The 16,152-nt window shown below is 41.6% G+C and overlaps 1 protein-coding gene across 3 annotated transcripts in view; it reads right to left on the bottom strand.

Annotated features, from left to right (window-relative positions):
* Positions 1-1,377: 1,377 nt before the first annotated feature.
* Positions 1,378-16,152, bottom strand: part of LOC129768662 (uncharacterized) — a 49,194-nt gene continuing 34,419 nt past the window's right edge. For all 3 annotated transcript variants that reach the window (XM_055770442.1, XM_055770443.1, XM_055770444.1), the window contains exons 8-10: positions 3,095-3,202; positions 2,790-3,032; positions 1,378-2,728 (exon numbers count right to left, since the gene is read on the bottom strand). In XM_055770442.1, the coding sequence (XP_055626417.1) occupies positions 1,589-2,728; positions 2,790-3,032; positions 3,095-3,202 (1,491 nt within the window). In that variant the 3' untranslated portion in view covers positions 1,378-1,588. The remainder of the gene's footprint in view (positions 2,729-2,789; positions 3,033-3,094; positions 3,203-16,152) is intronic.

The raw sequence follows: 16,152 nt of genomic DNA, 5'->3' as shown, positions 1-16,152 counted from the left end.
AGAATTTTGTTTACCGTTTCAAACGCATTATCGAAAAAAGCGGTCATCACATCGTAAATATCCTAGAATTAGCTTTATCTTCGTTTTCTATGATAAAAAATCGGCTTGTTAGTGGTTGAGGACTTTACGTTCGATCATTCAGATTTCACGAATTCGTGCATTCTTTCCGAATTCAAAGTGGCGTCAAAGTACAGCACATTGCGAACCGGATGGGAAGAATGAATTTTCCAAAAGTGAGAGCTGTGTTCTTCGATTGAGAACTGAGATAAAAATTCGTTCTATTGCGATTGCTATAGTTGCCGTCAACAATTGATTTTGGATTTTCTGTTACGGTTCTGCAAAATATGCTGAAAACCGTCACCCATTGCTTTCGTGTGATCTGGCCAGATGGTAAAAATGTTCTCACGAGAACAAGAATTCAGAGCCAGAACCTTTTACAAAAGAGTTATTTCCATACAGTTCAATATAACCGTTCGATAAATTCAAAAGTAATATTTGAAATAATAATAAAAAGATCGAGGGAATTTGGCAGTTTTTTTGTGCTTATTTGTGGTTGGAGACATTCCGATCGATCATTAAACTTCTACGAATTAGTGACGGAAACGATTGTTAGAAGTGGAGTCGTTGGAAATGTAGTTTGCTAATAGGCTCTATTAGCAATACCTGAATTCATGTTTCAGAGTGTGATCAAGAAGTGGATAAAATTCTGGCAATTTTCGTTATCCGTGATGACCTTGCCACATCTTTCCGCGGATAATGGGGGTTCTACTGTAGTAGGTTAAACCTAAGCGAATAAAAAAAACGTTTTGACAGCAGTTAAGTTGGAACTCGTGCGAACCTAGGTTGGAACTGCGATGCGGAAACGGTCTGCCATTCATGAGTTGTTGATTCATGAGTTGCATTTAGCAAAATGATGAATAAAATTATGGAGATGATTTATTTATAAAACAAATCACAAAACCGCAGAGAATATCTCACTTATCCGAGTAACGATGAATAGTACTTTCGTATTTTCGTATCTTTCGGGAAAATGCGAATCTTGCAAAGAGCATCAAAATAAAACGACGAGACTATTGGTAGAATTCCGAAAAGAGCCCAGATTCCGAGGAATTGGAGAAATATGGTACATTGTATCTTAGCGCTATTGAAATGTCTACCTGCTCTTGTTGACGATGAAGCCTTGCAAAGGGATGAATATAAAAAATAAACTGTGTGTTGCTATTCTTAATTTTGTACGTAGAACTGAATTATGTGACCTCATTTTGCATTAACGCTGGACATATTTTCTCATCAAATGGATTTGCGAAGATATCTGCAGCCAGCGAAGATGAGATGTAGGAATAAAGCAACACAAACTAGTGGTTAAGATGTATTTCGATTTTGTTTTATTGCTACAGTTTTATCTATCGCCCGAAATGTTCAACAACGTCCAGATACAACAATTTATTCTGCCCTTGGCAACCAATGTTCACAGCATTCGTCCCGCCGAGAGGGGCACTGTTATAATTACAAAAGTTTAAAAAATTACTTAAAACTCAATACGTAAAAAAATACTTTCCGCGTAGAATTCGCTCACTCGTTTTCCGCTTCAAAACTGTATTCTATATTTATTTTCCCCTCGCGTTAAACTACTACCCCTCCGCTGACCGGAGCCACTGCTGCTACTACCGGAGCAGCCTTTGTTGTCACTAACCGGCTTCGGTGGTAACGAGGCAGTTGTCTGTTGACCAATAGCTGAAGTGGCCGAAGCCGTGACAGCTGCGTGGAGGATACTTGCGCTCGGCAAGGCACTCGGTTTGTGCTGCTGCAGCTGTTGCTGATTGTTGATGGGATGCAGTTTTGAGGGCGAGTTTTGCGACATCTTACCGAAGAACGGCTGTTGATGGCTGGTTGGGGACTGTGGTGAAGGCAGGTTGTGGGAAGATTTGTTCGATTCGACCGAAGTTGACTGAAGATGGTGTATGAAACGTGGTGGTGTCCGACCATGATGTAGTTGGTTGTGGTGATGATATCCTAATGGTGGTTGTGGAACTTGCTGGGAATGCACCGGACTCGAACGAAAGATTTGGTTAGAATTGTTGGAATTATTGGATCCACTCGATGCTGAATTGAGCGAATCCCGTGAGCCTTTGACTGGCTGACCGGTACTGAGTTTACGAACGTTGGGCAGGAGAGATCGCTTCATGGTGCCACTGTCGGCGGAACTCTTCCGTGACTGTGAACTCTGCTCCTCAAGTCTTTGATAGTTTTTCGTTGACGTATAGTCCGGCTTCGAAAACTCACAGTTGCTGGCAGTGGTGGCGTTTGACTTCGTCCCGAAACCAAACTTGCCTTCGCTCTTCAACGAAGGAGCCATCGTTGTATTTCCAAGTGAACCATAGTTTTTGGTCTTCATCGATCCATAGTCTTTCACCAACTGAAGTGAGTCCTTCATTTCCACGTAACTTTTTCCTGGAGAGAACTCTCGTTTGCTGGGGTTACCACCATTTGCACGCTTAAGGCTGGACGTTTTCATCTCGTAATCTTTCTGGGCTTCAGATTTGGGTGGCGTCTCGGCTCGTTTCTTACCTTCCGAATCACTCAAGCGACCGTACTCAATTTTACGGGGAGGTTTCAAACTCCTCGGAGGTCTCGGCAACGCACTCGGTGGCAGTGATGATCCCCGATCTTTCCGTGGTGGCAGAATGCCTCCCGCCTGTTGGGCCATATTGGGAAGTAGTGTAGCAACCTGAATTTAAGAGCAAATTGTGATGTAAATACGTGACATTGTCCGCAAGCAAAACACCAACCTTATTCCCTCCGATGTTACTGATATCGGTCATATTTTGCCCGATAGTTTGGGTCACGTGGGCTAGATTGCTCATCTGGTTGCTGCGAATCTTCTGCGAGCAGCGACCCTGTTTCTCGAGCAGCATCATATCCTCGGGTTTCGTTGTGCTTCCACTGTTCAGCCCTCCGCTGGATCCAGTGACATTATCCTGCTCCAGGCGATCTTGTCTCTCCCGATCACGCTGATCGATGTGAGCAAGATTCTGGCGAATAAGCGCTTATCAAAACGATTCTGGAGTTATGTAAAGAGAAGTGCGAAGCCTACCTGCAGGAAACTGTCGCTGTTGTTCGTCGAAAGCACGGAAACCTCGTCCGAGAGAAGTGGCTGGGTGGGTTTCTTCGTTGTTAGGCTCGGGAAACAACACAAACCTCTCTGTTCGTAATGCGAAATGAAGGGGGAGCCGAAGTCAGTAAGGTGATGGTTTGATATTCTTTTGTTATTGTGTATATTCGTTTGAGCGCATGCAACACATTTCATCAACGATGGACAGTTGTTGGTACAAAAAATTCGTTTTCATGCATGAAAACCTACTGCTGAAGCTACTTACCAGCACGAAACTTGAAAACACTGAAAACAAATTGTGTTCAAAACACACTCATACCTGTTATTTGCGTTAAGTAAAATTGATTTACCTAAGGTATCAATTTCTCAAACAATCTCTGTCCTGAAACAAATCGAAATCGGTTTCTACAAGTGGACGTCAGAACGCTTATGACGACTATAAATTGGACGTAGCGCTCTTAAGATTAAGGCCAATTTCGGTACCAAATTTTAATAATCTCGACTCGTTGTTGGATCGTATATCTTTCCATTATGAAATGGCAAACCTTACTGAAGAGAAATGTCAAGAGAGCGGGAAAAATATGGCGTCGTTTGCTGTCCCTATCGGTATACTTTTGTTTACCCTATTGAAATACCATTTATATGTCATAGCAATACGAGAGATCAGAACAAGAACACTTTGCAAATGAGCACGCAGCAAAGGTCAAAAAAGATGTTTATGCTCTCCATTTTACTCTCAGCATGAAAAACTCTCTTCCGTCTATACTTATAAGATCCAATTTCTTTTTTAATGTGGTGTAATATTCTCGTGCATTGGTGTTATGCCCGTGGTTATGTAGATAGCGTGGTAGTGTGGAACAGCTCTACAATGTGGAACTTGCTGCCACTCCCAAGGAGAAGAAGGTTGTACGTGGCTGCAGGATGTTTGAAGTGACAAATCTAGGATGGTGATGCAGGGGTGTTCACAGTGCTATGGTATTAATTACGACGATGTTATGTAGATGTAGATGACTTTCTGATCGGGAGTGGAAGCGAGGAGAGATATCTCGCGTTCAGGGGTACATTACCTCAAAAGTACGAAGGATTGGACACTAAAACTTGATAGCCTTGGTGCAGGTAATGGCGCCTTTAAAGCTTGAGTAATTTAATACATAAATGTTGAGTTATTAAAAATGAAGGTCATTTATTGCACTTTCAAGTTGTTTATTTTATTTTTATTTTATTTTATTTTATTCAAATTTGATTAGTAACTTGAGACTTTTGTCTCTTTAATTGTTACACTGGTTTCAGTACAAATGGTGGATCTCAGCGAATATATTTCTTGGAATTACACGGAAGGCAACATAATAATCGACACAGATACTGGAGGCTCTAGTAATACTTTCTATACAAGGCATTACATAAACAGGTCTCAGGTGAGTACCTGTCCAATTAAACTATAGTGTTTTAGCGGTACTTCTTGTGTCATTTTTGATTCTCGGTATCGTCATCATCGGAGCATAATCATCGTCGTCGACGGGTGGATCGCGGAAAATGGCTGATCGAAAACTAAAGGAAAAAATCAAGAAACGATAGCGGTTTGCCTCATTGAAGAGACAGGCTGACTTCTTGAAGGGTTATGATCAGGAGAAACATGAAGGTCAAATTCAAACAAGGCTTGATAAATTAGAGCAAATGTGAAAGGATTTCGACGAAATTCAGGATGAGATTACGGCGTTTGACGAAAAAGGAGAATATGAGGAGGAAGATAATGAGGCTTCTGCTAACTTTGAATCTAAATATTATGAGTTGAGGGCGGCTCTGCTGGCAATGCGCGATCAAGCTCAATCATGCAGAGCATGCCAATTTTGGATTTATCAAGGAATAACCACGCGATGGGTTTTCATGCTGGAATTCGATTGCCACAAATAACATTGCCAGAGTTTAATGGTGATTACCGCGATTTGTTATCATTTAAGTCAACATATGTTTCATTGATTCATGAATCGATGGAACTTAGTGATGTCCAGAAATTCCACTACCTTAAATCGTCGCTAAAGGGAGAAGCTGCTAAACTGGTCGAATCACTTACACTTACTGGCGAGAATTACATCATCGCATGGGAGACGATCTCAAAGCGATACTCGAATGAGTATTTGTTGAAAAAGCGGCATCTCCAGGTTCTTATGGAATACCCGAATATAGAACGAGAATCGGCAGAGGCTATCCATCGCTTAGTAGATGAGTTTGAACAGAGATTGAAAATCCTGACACAACTCGGAGAGCGGACAGACTATTGGGGAGCATTGACTGTGCACTGGATGTGCTCAAAACTTGATATGCATACATTGCAACTGTGGGAGAACCATGCGTCATCGTGTAAAGAACCATCTTCCTCAGAATTAGTGAATTTCCTGGAGAGGAGGACGATGCAGTATCATCGAATATTTTGGAACTAAATAGCAATCAGCAAAAAATGACCATTAAGCGTCAAAAACAAAACGTTAATACAGCTACGGAGAGCGGAAAAAATACGTCTATATGTCAATGCTGTGGCGACCAACACTATCTGGCGAAATGTCCACGATTTATGCAAATGGGGATCAAAGAAAGATTAGAGTTTGTCAACGTTAAACGATTGTGTAGTAACTGTTTACGTACAGGTCATTGGGTGAGAGACTGTGTCTGTGTCTGTTCACATGTCGCTCATGTGATAAAAAGCACCATTCATTAATTCATGCCGGATTTTCATCCACTGGAATCGACAGTACTACTAACAATGAGTTAATAAATAAAACTATCTTTATTTTGACGAGAGCGAGGCTCTTCGTTTATTGAACACTAAAAAGGGACTGATCATTATATCTATGCTAGAGTCTTACAAAGCCTGGCTCTAGCATTATCTCATTTTTACACATTATCTCGTCTCGTTCTTATCGCATCTCTTTCGTTATCTCCTTCTGGTAACATGTGGCAGGGGTCTGGTTTTTATAACGGGTCGTTATTCCAGGATGCGTGCTGACGGAATGGTACAGTACCGATTGCTGCACTGTGTGTTAACTCCTCCCTTCTTAAATGGCTTGATCCCTCAAGGTACGGAACGGTGTCGGTGTGTTAATGAACAACTCGGTTCCCGTCTGGCAATTGTTTTCTGTTTTCATGGAGGATGGTGTTTTAGCGTTCTCTTCTTCCATGGCTGTTCCGGTGTTGATTTCTATCTTTGTATGTGATTTTATGAAAATCCTTATCATCCTAACTTCCAACTTCTGACAGTGGAAGTGCAAGTTTTCGGCCTCTATCGGTGAAAATCCTTGTCCTTTCAATGTGGTCCGGAACCTCTAACGGTCGAACTCCTCCTGGGTCGAGACCAACGCGGCGTCCAAAATCGTCCCAGTGTGGCGGTTGTTCCCTTTTGCTGCTGCTGCTGCTGCTACTTGTGGAGCCTTTTCCACACGGCTGCTCCTGGCGGTCAGAATTTCAGATTTTTTTTGGATAGTTTTGTTCGCGTCACTCTATCGTGGCGAATCTAAACTTCTTTTAATCACACGCGCTGGTTCCTATTATCTCAGTCCTGGCTCTGCCGGGTGTAGGTGAAAAAAATCCAGGAGATGGACCGGGAGTGATGACTTGCTGTCTCAGTACAGCGGTGTGTTTCCTTTTTGTCCAGCATCGAGTGATTAGCTGTGCTGGTGACTCAGGCACTCTTCTGTACGGCTGCAGTTGCGATTCACACATGTCATTTGAAGTGTTATCTATAATAACGTCCGATTCACTCTTACGTGTCGGCACTGTTAACACTGTTTTCACATTTTATAACACTTCTCACCCCCGGTCCCTATTCGGGCGCCAGTTAATAAATAAAACTATCTTTATTTTGACGAGAGCGAGGCTCTTCGTTTATTGAACACTAAAAAGGGACTGATCATTATATCTATGCTAGAGTCTTACAAAGCCTGGCTCTAGCATTATCTCATTTTTACACATTATCTCGTCTCGTTCTTATCGCATCTCTTTCGTTATCTCCTTCTGGTAACATGTGGCAGGGGTCTGGTTTTTATAACGGGTCGTTATTCCAGGATGCGTGCTGACGGAATGGTACAGTACCGATTGCTGCACACATGCTATCTCAATCAATCAGGTAACTGCTCAGTTTGTTGACCAACAGGCGTTGGTGCATATTTCTAATGGTGGCGGTGAAAGTCGGCGAACGGAAACTAAAGGGTGTGTCACATCGAATTGCATCACGGAAAAAACGCTGTAGAAATTCGCCCAGTAGACCGATCCTTTTGAAAATTTTAGACAGTAAAATAAAAACTATTAAACAACTTTTGGCATTTTCTTTTTATTCATACTTCGAGCCCAAGCCCGTATGCTCGCACCTTTCTCTTTACCCCGTCCATAAGGTTCTGTACAACGTCAGGTTATATTTTTTTTTGAACAGAAATCCATTTTCTCTTGAAGTCCGCCTCCGATTTGACAACTTTTGGGTTCTTCCGGAGGGCCTGCTTCATAATCCCCCAATATTTCTCTATTGGGCGAAGCTCCGGCGCGTTGGGCGGGTTCATTTCCTTTGGCACGAAGGTGACCCCGTTGGCTTCGTACCACTCCAACACGTCCTTTGAATAGTGGCACGAAGCGAGATCCGGCCAGAAGATGGTCGGGCCCTCGTGCTGCTTCAATAGTGGTAGTAAGCGCTTCTGTTGTGCTCCCGTGGCCGAGTGGTTAGCGTCATAACTAACATGCCGGGTGTTATAATTATTGGAATTTCGACGTAGGTTTCGTCGGTTCGATTCCCGTTCTGGTTGGGGGAATTTTTCGTCAAAGAAATTTCCTCCGACTTGCACTGTGATCACGCGTATTCTAGACCTTGCCACTATGCCAACTTGCCACTTGCAAGGCGTGTCATTTGGCATAGAAATCTCAACTAAGTACTAATAAAAATGACGCAAGTAATACTACGTTGAGACGGCGAAGTTCCTCTAGGAACGTTAGTGCCATTAAAAAAGAAGAAGAAGCGCTTCTGTAGGCACTCCTTAAGGTAAACCTGCCCGTTTACCGTGCCGGTCATCACGAAGGGGGCGCTCCGCTTTCCGCAAGAACAGATCGCTTGCCACACCATGTACTTTTTGGCAAACTTGGATAGTTTCTGTTTGCGAATCTCCTCCGGAACGCTGAATTTGTCCTCTGCGGAGAAGAACAACAGGCCCGGCAGCTGACGAAAGTCCGCTTTGACGTAGGTTTCGTCGTCCATTACCAGGCAATGCGGCTTCGTCAGCATTTCGGTGTACAGCTTCCGGGCTCGCGTCTTCCCCACCATGTTTTGCCTTTCGTCGCGGTTAGGAGCCTTCTGAACCTTGTATGTACGCAGGCCCTCCCGCTGCTTGGTCCGCTGGACGAATGAACTTGACAAATTCAGCTTATTGGCGACATCCCAGACCGGACTTGTCGGATCACGTCTAAACTGCTTAACTACGCGCTTGTGATCTTTTTCACTGACGGAGCATCCATTTTTGCCGTTCTTCACCTTCCGGTCGATGGTTAGGTTCTCGAAGTATCGTTTTAGTACTCTGCTGACCGTGGATTGGACGATTCCCAGCATCTTACCGATGTCCCGATGTGACAACTCCGGATTCTCGAAATGAGTGCACAGGATTAATTCACGACGCTCTTTTTCGTTCGACGACATTTTTCCAAATTTACGAAAAATTTACAGTGAAGCATGGCCAACGTGATCTATACACTCTTATCTGATTATAAGCGAAAGCTGAAGATATAATTCCTAAAAATTAAATTTCTACAGCGTTTTTTTCCGTGATGCAATTTGATGTGACACACCCTTTAATAATGAAGGAATTGGCTCGTTTAGCGCAGAAACCGTAGTATGTGTGGTCAAGGATATCAATGGCGACGAGCAATCAGCTCGTGCTCTATTGGACAACGGATCGCAGGCCAACATAATGAGCGAACGTTTGTGCCAAAAATTAAAGCTCAAGAGGCAAGCAGTAAACGCTTCGTTTTTTGGAGTTGGACAAACAGAATCGAGGGCTATTCATTCAGTGAACGCAACTATCGGTTCGAGAACCAGCGACTATTCAATGGAAATGAAATTCTTAGTATTACAACAAGTAGTATCAGAGCTACCCGCGGCAAATGTATCGTTATCTCACAGGAAGATCCCCACAGATTTACAATTGGCTGATCCTGGATTCAATAATTGTGGTAAAATTGACCTCATCATCGGGGCTGAACATTTCTTCTGTTTTCTGTATGAAAAAGAGCGGAAGCGAAAAACATTGGGTCCGGAACTTCCAATGTTAATCGATACGGCATTTGGGTGGATAGTTTCGGGGAAGATTGCTACTATTCCTCCAGTTAACTGCTATGTAGCAATTGCTACTGATAATTCGGAAGGAATTTCAGAAAAGTTCTGGAAAATGGATAATGTGGATGACCATACACGTGTAGGGGTCTAAGGAAGATCAGGAATGTGAAGTTGATTTCGTGCGAACCAACGAGCGAGCAGAGGATGGACGGAAATTCGGACGAAAATTGGAAAGGAATCAAATCATTAGGGATCAATATGATATATAATATTTAAACGACGATCTTTGGAATCGGGCAACTGAGAAGTGCTGTAATGAAGGAATCAGGAACCGGAAAATTCAGAACAATGGAAGGAAAATTTAATGAGCACATGGCATTCAAACGGATTTTTTTGAGATTTTGTGAGGAGAATTTTATACGAGGTATACGAACTTCAAACACACAGGTTAACGCCTTCATTATTCTGGGCAACGGAAACAATCAAACAATTGATAACGAAGAGGGTTGGTAAACAACATAAGGAAAAAGTAACATTGGAGCGAAACATGGACATGGAGCTACATCAGTTGACAGCATATGCGGTGAAGCTGATATTCTTACAACCAATGGCAGATTTTCTCTACGAAGGTCAAACTCCTCAGAGGTTTTATCAACAAAACCAATAATTCAATTACGAACATGTTTAGCTATCAGTTTCCTCTGGGATCCTAAAAGGAAACTCAGGGCAATGCGTATCGCATGGGAAGAAAAAAATAGGGAGCTCCATTTTTTAAATAACATCGACAACGACGGAACAGCTTGGACTAGATGAAGAAAAAAGATGTTAGGATATAAAAAATATTATTTGTTGGAATCTTATCTTATCTTATCTTATTGTTAAAGTCGGTAAATGTTGTATGTGTATTGTAATTGTAAAGTTCATTAAGTTATTTTAGTTGAAGCGAGTTCAAGAGGGGCAGTAATGTTCGTGTCACTAAGTGTTATACACTTGAACACTCCCAAATAAAGACACTTCAGAGTAAGAGATAGATAGAGAGATGGAGAGACAGAAAAGGAATAAATACGACTGAATAGATAAAGGATAGGGAGAAGTAAAATAGGTCCTTTTGAAGATGGATATAAAAGAGTGATAAGGAAGTTTTGTTCCTATTGATGTGCTGTGAAATAAATCGATGATGTAAAAAATTAAATCTGAAATAAATTTGGAATAAAAGGAGAAATTATCAGTGTACCTACGTGCACTTACCTGGAATGTTCGACTGGATACTTACCTGGAAGTTGAATCAAATTCTTACCTGAACTTACCTGAAGAATCGTTTTTGTGGTACCTGGAATGAGAAGGAAATTTTGGGAGATGTATGGAAATTTGGGATAGAAGGAATGATGGTATAATTCAGCCCACGAACCGCTGAGACACAACACTGATTATAAATTTATTATCTGTTTTATCTGGTTTGAAAAAAATCTTGAGTTCAACGACTAAAGTGCTCTATACATTTCCTCTTAAATACTGTTTGTAAATTTACAAGAGCTAACTCATTTGGAAATGAATTCCAGTGTTAAATGCCCCTCGCGAAGAAATAGTTACCATACCTGGAAGTGAAGTGTCATGGAATTGCATATTTTTTTGAGCCTGAACCTCTTAGAGCTGCTAATTTTTCTTTTAAGTAGCCTTGGAGTTTTGTCCTTGCAAGGTTGAATAAAAAGATGCAACATCTCATCGGAGCAAATTTACTAAACGGACATCCAATCAGACGATATTGGAGGTGAGAGACTCTGGCAAATCTACTCAGTCTGAAAACATAAGCAATCAATGCTACTTGTAGTTTAGATTGCGCGAAAACTGATGAGTTAGATAAAAGAAAATCGCAGGCAATGATGTGCGGCAATACAAGGCTTTTGAAAAGCTTAAGTTTAGTGTCAGTGCTGAGGAAAGCTGTGGTAGCATACAATGTACGAAGGGTACAATATTCTTTTCCACATTGCTTGAAAATATATTTATCAAAGCTTAAATTAGATTGAATAACTATACCAAGACTCAAACCATGCTCAACATATTGAGTTACTGAGCTATTCAACTGCAGCATTGGTTTGAGAATAAAGGGTGTGTCACATCAAATTGCATCACGGAAAAAACGCTGTAGAAATTCGCCCAGTAGACCGATCCTTTTGAAAATTTTAGACAGTAAAATAAAAACTATTAAACAACTTTTGGCATTTTCTTTTTATTCATACTTCGAGCCCAAGCCCGTATGCTCGCACCTTCCTCTTTACCCTGTCCATAAGGTTCTGTACAACGTCAGGTTGTATGTATTTTTGAACAGAAATCCATTTTCTCCTGAAGTCCGCCTCCGATTTGACAATTTTTGGGTTCTTCCGGAGGGCCTGCTTCATAATCGCCCAATATTTCTCTATTGGGCGAAGCTCCGGCGCGTTGGGCGGGTTCATTTCCTTTGGCACGAAGGTGACCCCGTTGGCTTCGTACCACTCCAACACGTCCTTTGAATAGTGGCACGAAGCGAGATCCGGCCAGAAGATGGTCGGGCCCTCGTGCTGCTTCAATAGTGGTAGTAAGCCCTTCTGTAGGCACTCCTTAAGGTAAACCTGTCCGTTTACCGTGCCGGTAATCACGAAGGGGGCGCTCCGCTTTCCGCAAGAGCAGATCGCTTGCCACACCATGTACTTTTTGGCAAACTTGGATAGTTTCAGGCCCTCCCGCTGCTTGGTCCGCTGGACGAATGAACTTGACAAATTCAGCTTATTGACGACATCCCGGACCGAACTTCTCGGATCACGTCTAAACTGCTTAACTACGCGCTTGTGATCTTTTTCACTGACGGAGCATCCATTTTTGCCGTTCTTCACCTTCCGGTCGATGGTTAGGTTCTCGAAGTATCGTTTTAGTACTCTGCTGACCGTGGATTGGACGATTCCCAGCATCTTACCGATGTCCCGATGTGACAACTCCGGATTCTCGAAATGAGTGCACAGGATTAATTCACGACGCTCTTTTTCGTTCGACGACATTTTTCCAAATTTACGAAAAATTTACAGTGAAGCATGGCCAACGTGATCTATACACTCTTATCTGATTATAAGCGAAAGCTGAAGATATAATTCCTAAAAATTAAATTTCTACAGCGTTTTTTCCGTGATGCAATTTGATGTGACACACCCTTTAGTGGCAGCTTGCCAAATCAGGTCAAAACTTTACAGGTTCTTCACAGCTTTAATGTGTAATGGAAGGAAGCGTTTTTTTTTAAAGCACGCCTGTTTGTACACTTTGGAGTACTTAGTCTTGTTTGTCACGAAAATATGGGTCTTTTGTCCGCAGTTGCAAATATCTTGTCAGGTCATGAGGTTTCTCGCGAATTTATCGGCAAAAACGAATCTTAAATCATCAGGGACATCACTTCGGCCAGTGGCTCTACAGAACCGGAAAGCTGCCCATAATCCATCTTCACGGTCATTTCTTCATTCGTGACGAAGTATCCTTCGTACTTCGTGAGAATCACATTGTACAATTTCCGGGCAAGTATTTCGGTTGCTAGATTCAAATGACGCTAGTTAATGAATACGTTGAGGCGACAAAAGTTTCTCAGGGAACGTTAACGCCTTTCAAGAAGCATACGGTCGATTTAGCCAAGTTTAACGACTGCTGTCAAAATATCCCAGAACCGACCGCTAGGAGGGCTGCAGTTATCTCAACGAAGCGTCTAGATATTAAACGACTCCAGCTTCATGTGGTTGGACTATTCAAGGAAGACAGAAAACAAGCATTACCCTTTTAGAATACGTACGAAAAAACTCACTTATATCTCAGAGATGGAACGTCATCCAAAAAAGGCTAACCAATCAAAACAAGGTCATTCTATTGCACTTTCAATATCATTAAAATTATTTCTCTTCATTTCTGATATAACTGTGCGCTTTCCTTGTGGTAATCTTTTTGGCACAGGTTCGCCCCAAAATCTGGTCACCATTATCTCGAGCTTCATTATTATTTTTATTTAGTTTTATCGAGCTTCATTATCGTGTAATATTTTTCTATTGGGTGGAATTGGGTCGCAATTTGATTTCCTGAGGCATACTTCTTTGTACAACTTTCAACCCATTGCCTTGTTCGTGACACAAACCTTGGTTTTCGCTCCACAGACGCTTCCGAGTAAATTTATCGACGAACGCGAACTTTAATCTACTGGGGGCATCACCTCGTGGCGTGACGTGACGTCGGGTTTCGTCTAGCGAGAATGTAGCGATCGGATCATCGAAGTGTGCACGAGCGCCCTGCACGTCAACGGGCGGTCGTTGGTTTGTTTAATGCAGACGTGCACCAGTAACTGCGTAAACCATTGATAGGTCACGGATCTTCAAATGGCAAAGCCTATGCCACGGTACTGGACGAGTTTCTTTTATTGGGTTGGGCAAGTGAGTTGTATCTTGGGGCATTTACTTAAGAACTTTTCAACGCAGAGAGCTATCTGTGGCGTTGCTATCCTTAAAAGTAATTCGTGGCGAAGCTATCCGTAAAGGTAATCCGGATAACACTAAGTGAAATTCAGTGCAGGTTCCCGAAAGAACAGGCAAAGCTAAACAGTACGAGCAACCTCCGAAGGTAATCGTCATTTATCGATGCTGATGAAGGAATCGGTTGGAACACCAGAACACAGGTGAATCGTGGGAGGTACCATTCCTGAACTGGGATAGTTCAACCATCTGGACGCTGGATCGGTTTTGGCATAGATGAGTTAACGACCGTGGTAAATATATAAGATGACATCTGGAATGGTGGAACACGAAGACGCATTCGGCAAACCATAGTGCAAAAATGGTAATGCTGCATAACTCGAGAATCAATCAAGCAAATGGAATTATACTTGGCATATAGAGGTTCCAGGGATCGATAAACGTTTCTATGGTGGTTCGACACTCCTCCCCCTCTCTAAGGGGAGGCTGCCATACAAATGAAACACAAACTTCTGCATAACTCGAGAAATAATCAAGCAAAGTGAGCTAAATTTGAGATGTGAAGGTTTTTGTGTAGGAGAAATGTTTCTATGATGGTACGACACCCCTCCCTCCTCTGGAATGGAGAGGGGGTCCCATAAAAATAATACATAAATAACAAAAATTCAATTCGCATATGTTCTACAATTACATATTGACAAGCGTTGTTAGTCCATTTGATTTTTCACTAAAGAAATTGATCTTTTTGTTTCGAAAGTGGAAATGGATTTAAATGTGATAAAACGCACTCCTATATCGTCTTCTATTAATATAAATAAAAATAGACCGCCGAATATGTTGATAAGAGCAAAACTCGAGAAAGGAATTGTCCGATTAAGGGCTGTCTTCATTCTATCATATTTTCTGTATCAAACATTTATTCCATGTAATGGAGAAACATGTTATTTGCAAGTGGTTGAAAATTCTTGAATGAGAACTGTGTCTGAAATTAATCTGATATTATAATAACGAGTTTGGTAGAGATCAATGAGCAGTTCCGCGTTTGGACCCATGAATGTGCGCTTAATAAGGAAACGGGGATGTGATACAGAAAAATTAATTTTGTGTGGGACGAAGTTTACCGGGTCAGCTAGAATTGCATATATTTATACATAAAGTAAGTATCGTTTTTCGCCGTAAAGAATTGATAGCAATAGTACTATGAAGTACAAATAGAACTATGAATTCCTTATGACGAAAACCAGTATTTCAAATATTCAGAGTGCGTGTGGTAAACTGCAATGAAATGCATCCTGCACTGGCAAGGGGCTGTCCACATACCACGTGGACAACTTTAGGGGGGGTAGGGGTTACGAAAATGTCCACGCTTGTCCACGGTAAGGGAGGAGGGGGTGTTGATATTGTCCACGTGGAAACGTTAAGTATTTTTCAAAGTAGAACATTCAAGTTAGAAGTCAAAATTGAATGAGATCTGTTTTGTATTTACACGATTTTTTGAACTTCACGCCCGCCCTGAGTGCTCAGTATTCATCAATAAAAGTACTGAACTGCCTGAGAGTGCTGCTCGGTCAAACATCCATATTTTTTCATATGACTGAACCTCTTTCCTGAAATGAATATTCTGAAGGCAACGCACATGAACTAGGATCCAATTTATTCCAACCGGTAATAGAGGGCATGGGGCAATGCATGGACTACATATTAACCCATATTACGGAACCCGATCGGATTTGACAAATCGCAATCCGAACGAAATAAACTTTTGCATTCTGCATTTCAAGGTTACAATATTTGTACAATCCGATAGGATTTGATTCGATCAGATTAAGGGGGATAGAGACACGAATTTCGGACGTTTGTTCGAGGTCCGAAAAAGTAAAACAAAGAATATTTTTACCATCCATTATATCACTATTTGTTATATCAATAAAACAAAAATTGAACGGAAAAATATATATCCATAATTAGAAGCTGATCGAGTGAGGGGGTTCAAAAAAAAGTTGTGCCATGGCGTACAAGATTCCAGCACTTCTGGATCTCTGAAACAAACAAATCGAACAGATTCTGAATCAGTAAAGATGCCACTATCGTATGAACCTCGGACAAGTCAAAAATGTGTTTTTTGATAAAATGGCGGAAATTTGAACTGATTCTGAATCAGTAAAGATGCCACTATCGTATGAACCTCGGACAAGTCAAAAATGTGTTTTTTGATAAAATGGCGGAAGTTTGAAGGAAAAAAATACTGTTAAAAACTTTTTTTTTCAAGT

This window comes from Toxorhynchites rutilus, chromosome 2, assembly GCF_029784135.1.
Source record: "Toxorhynchites rutilus septentrionalis strain SRP chromosome 2, ASM2978413v1, whole genome shotgun sequence".
Taxonomy (NCBI): domain Eukaryota; kingdom Metazoa; phylum Arthropoda; class Insecta; order Diptera; family Culicidae; genus Toxorhynchites; species Toxorhynchites rutilus.
This window is presented reverse-complemented; position numbering and strand designations above follow the sequence as displayed.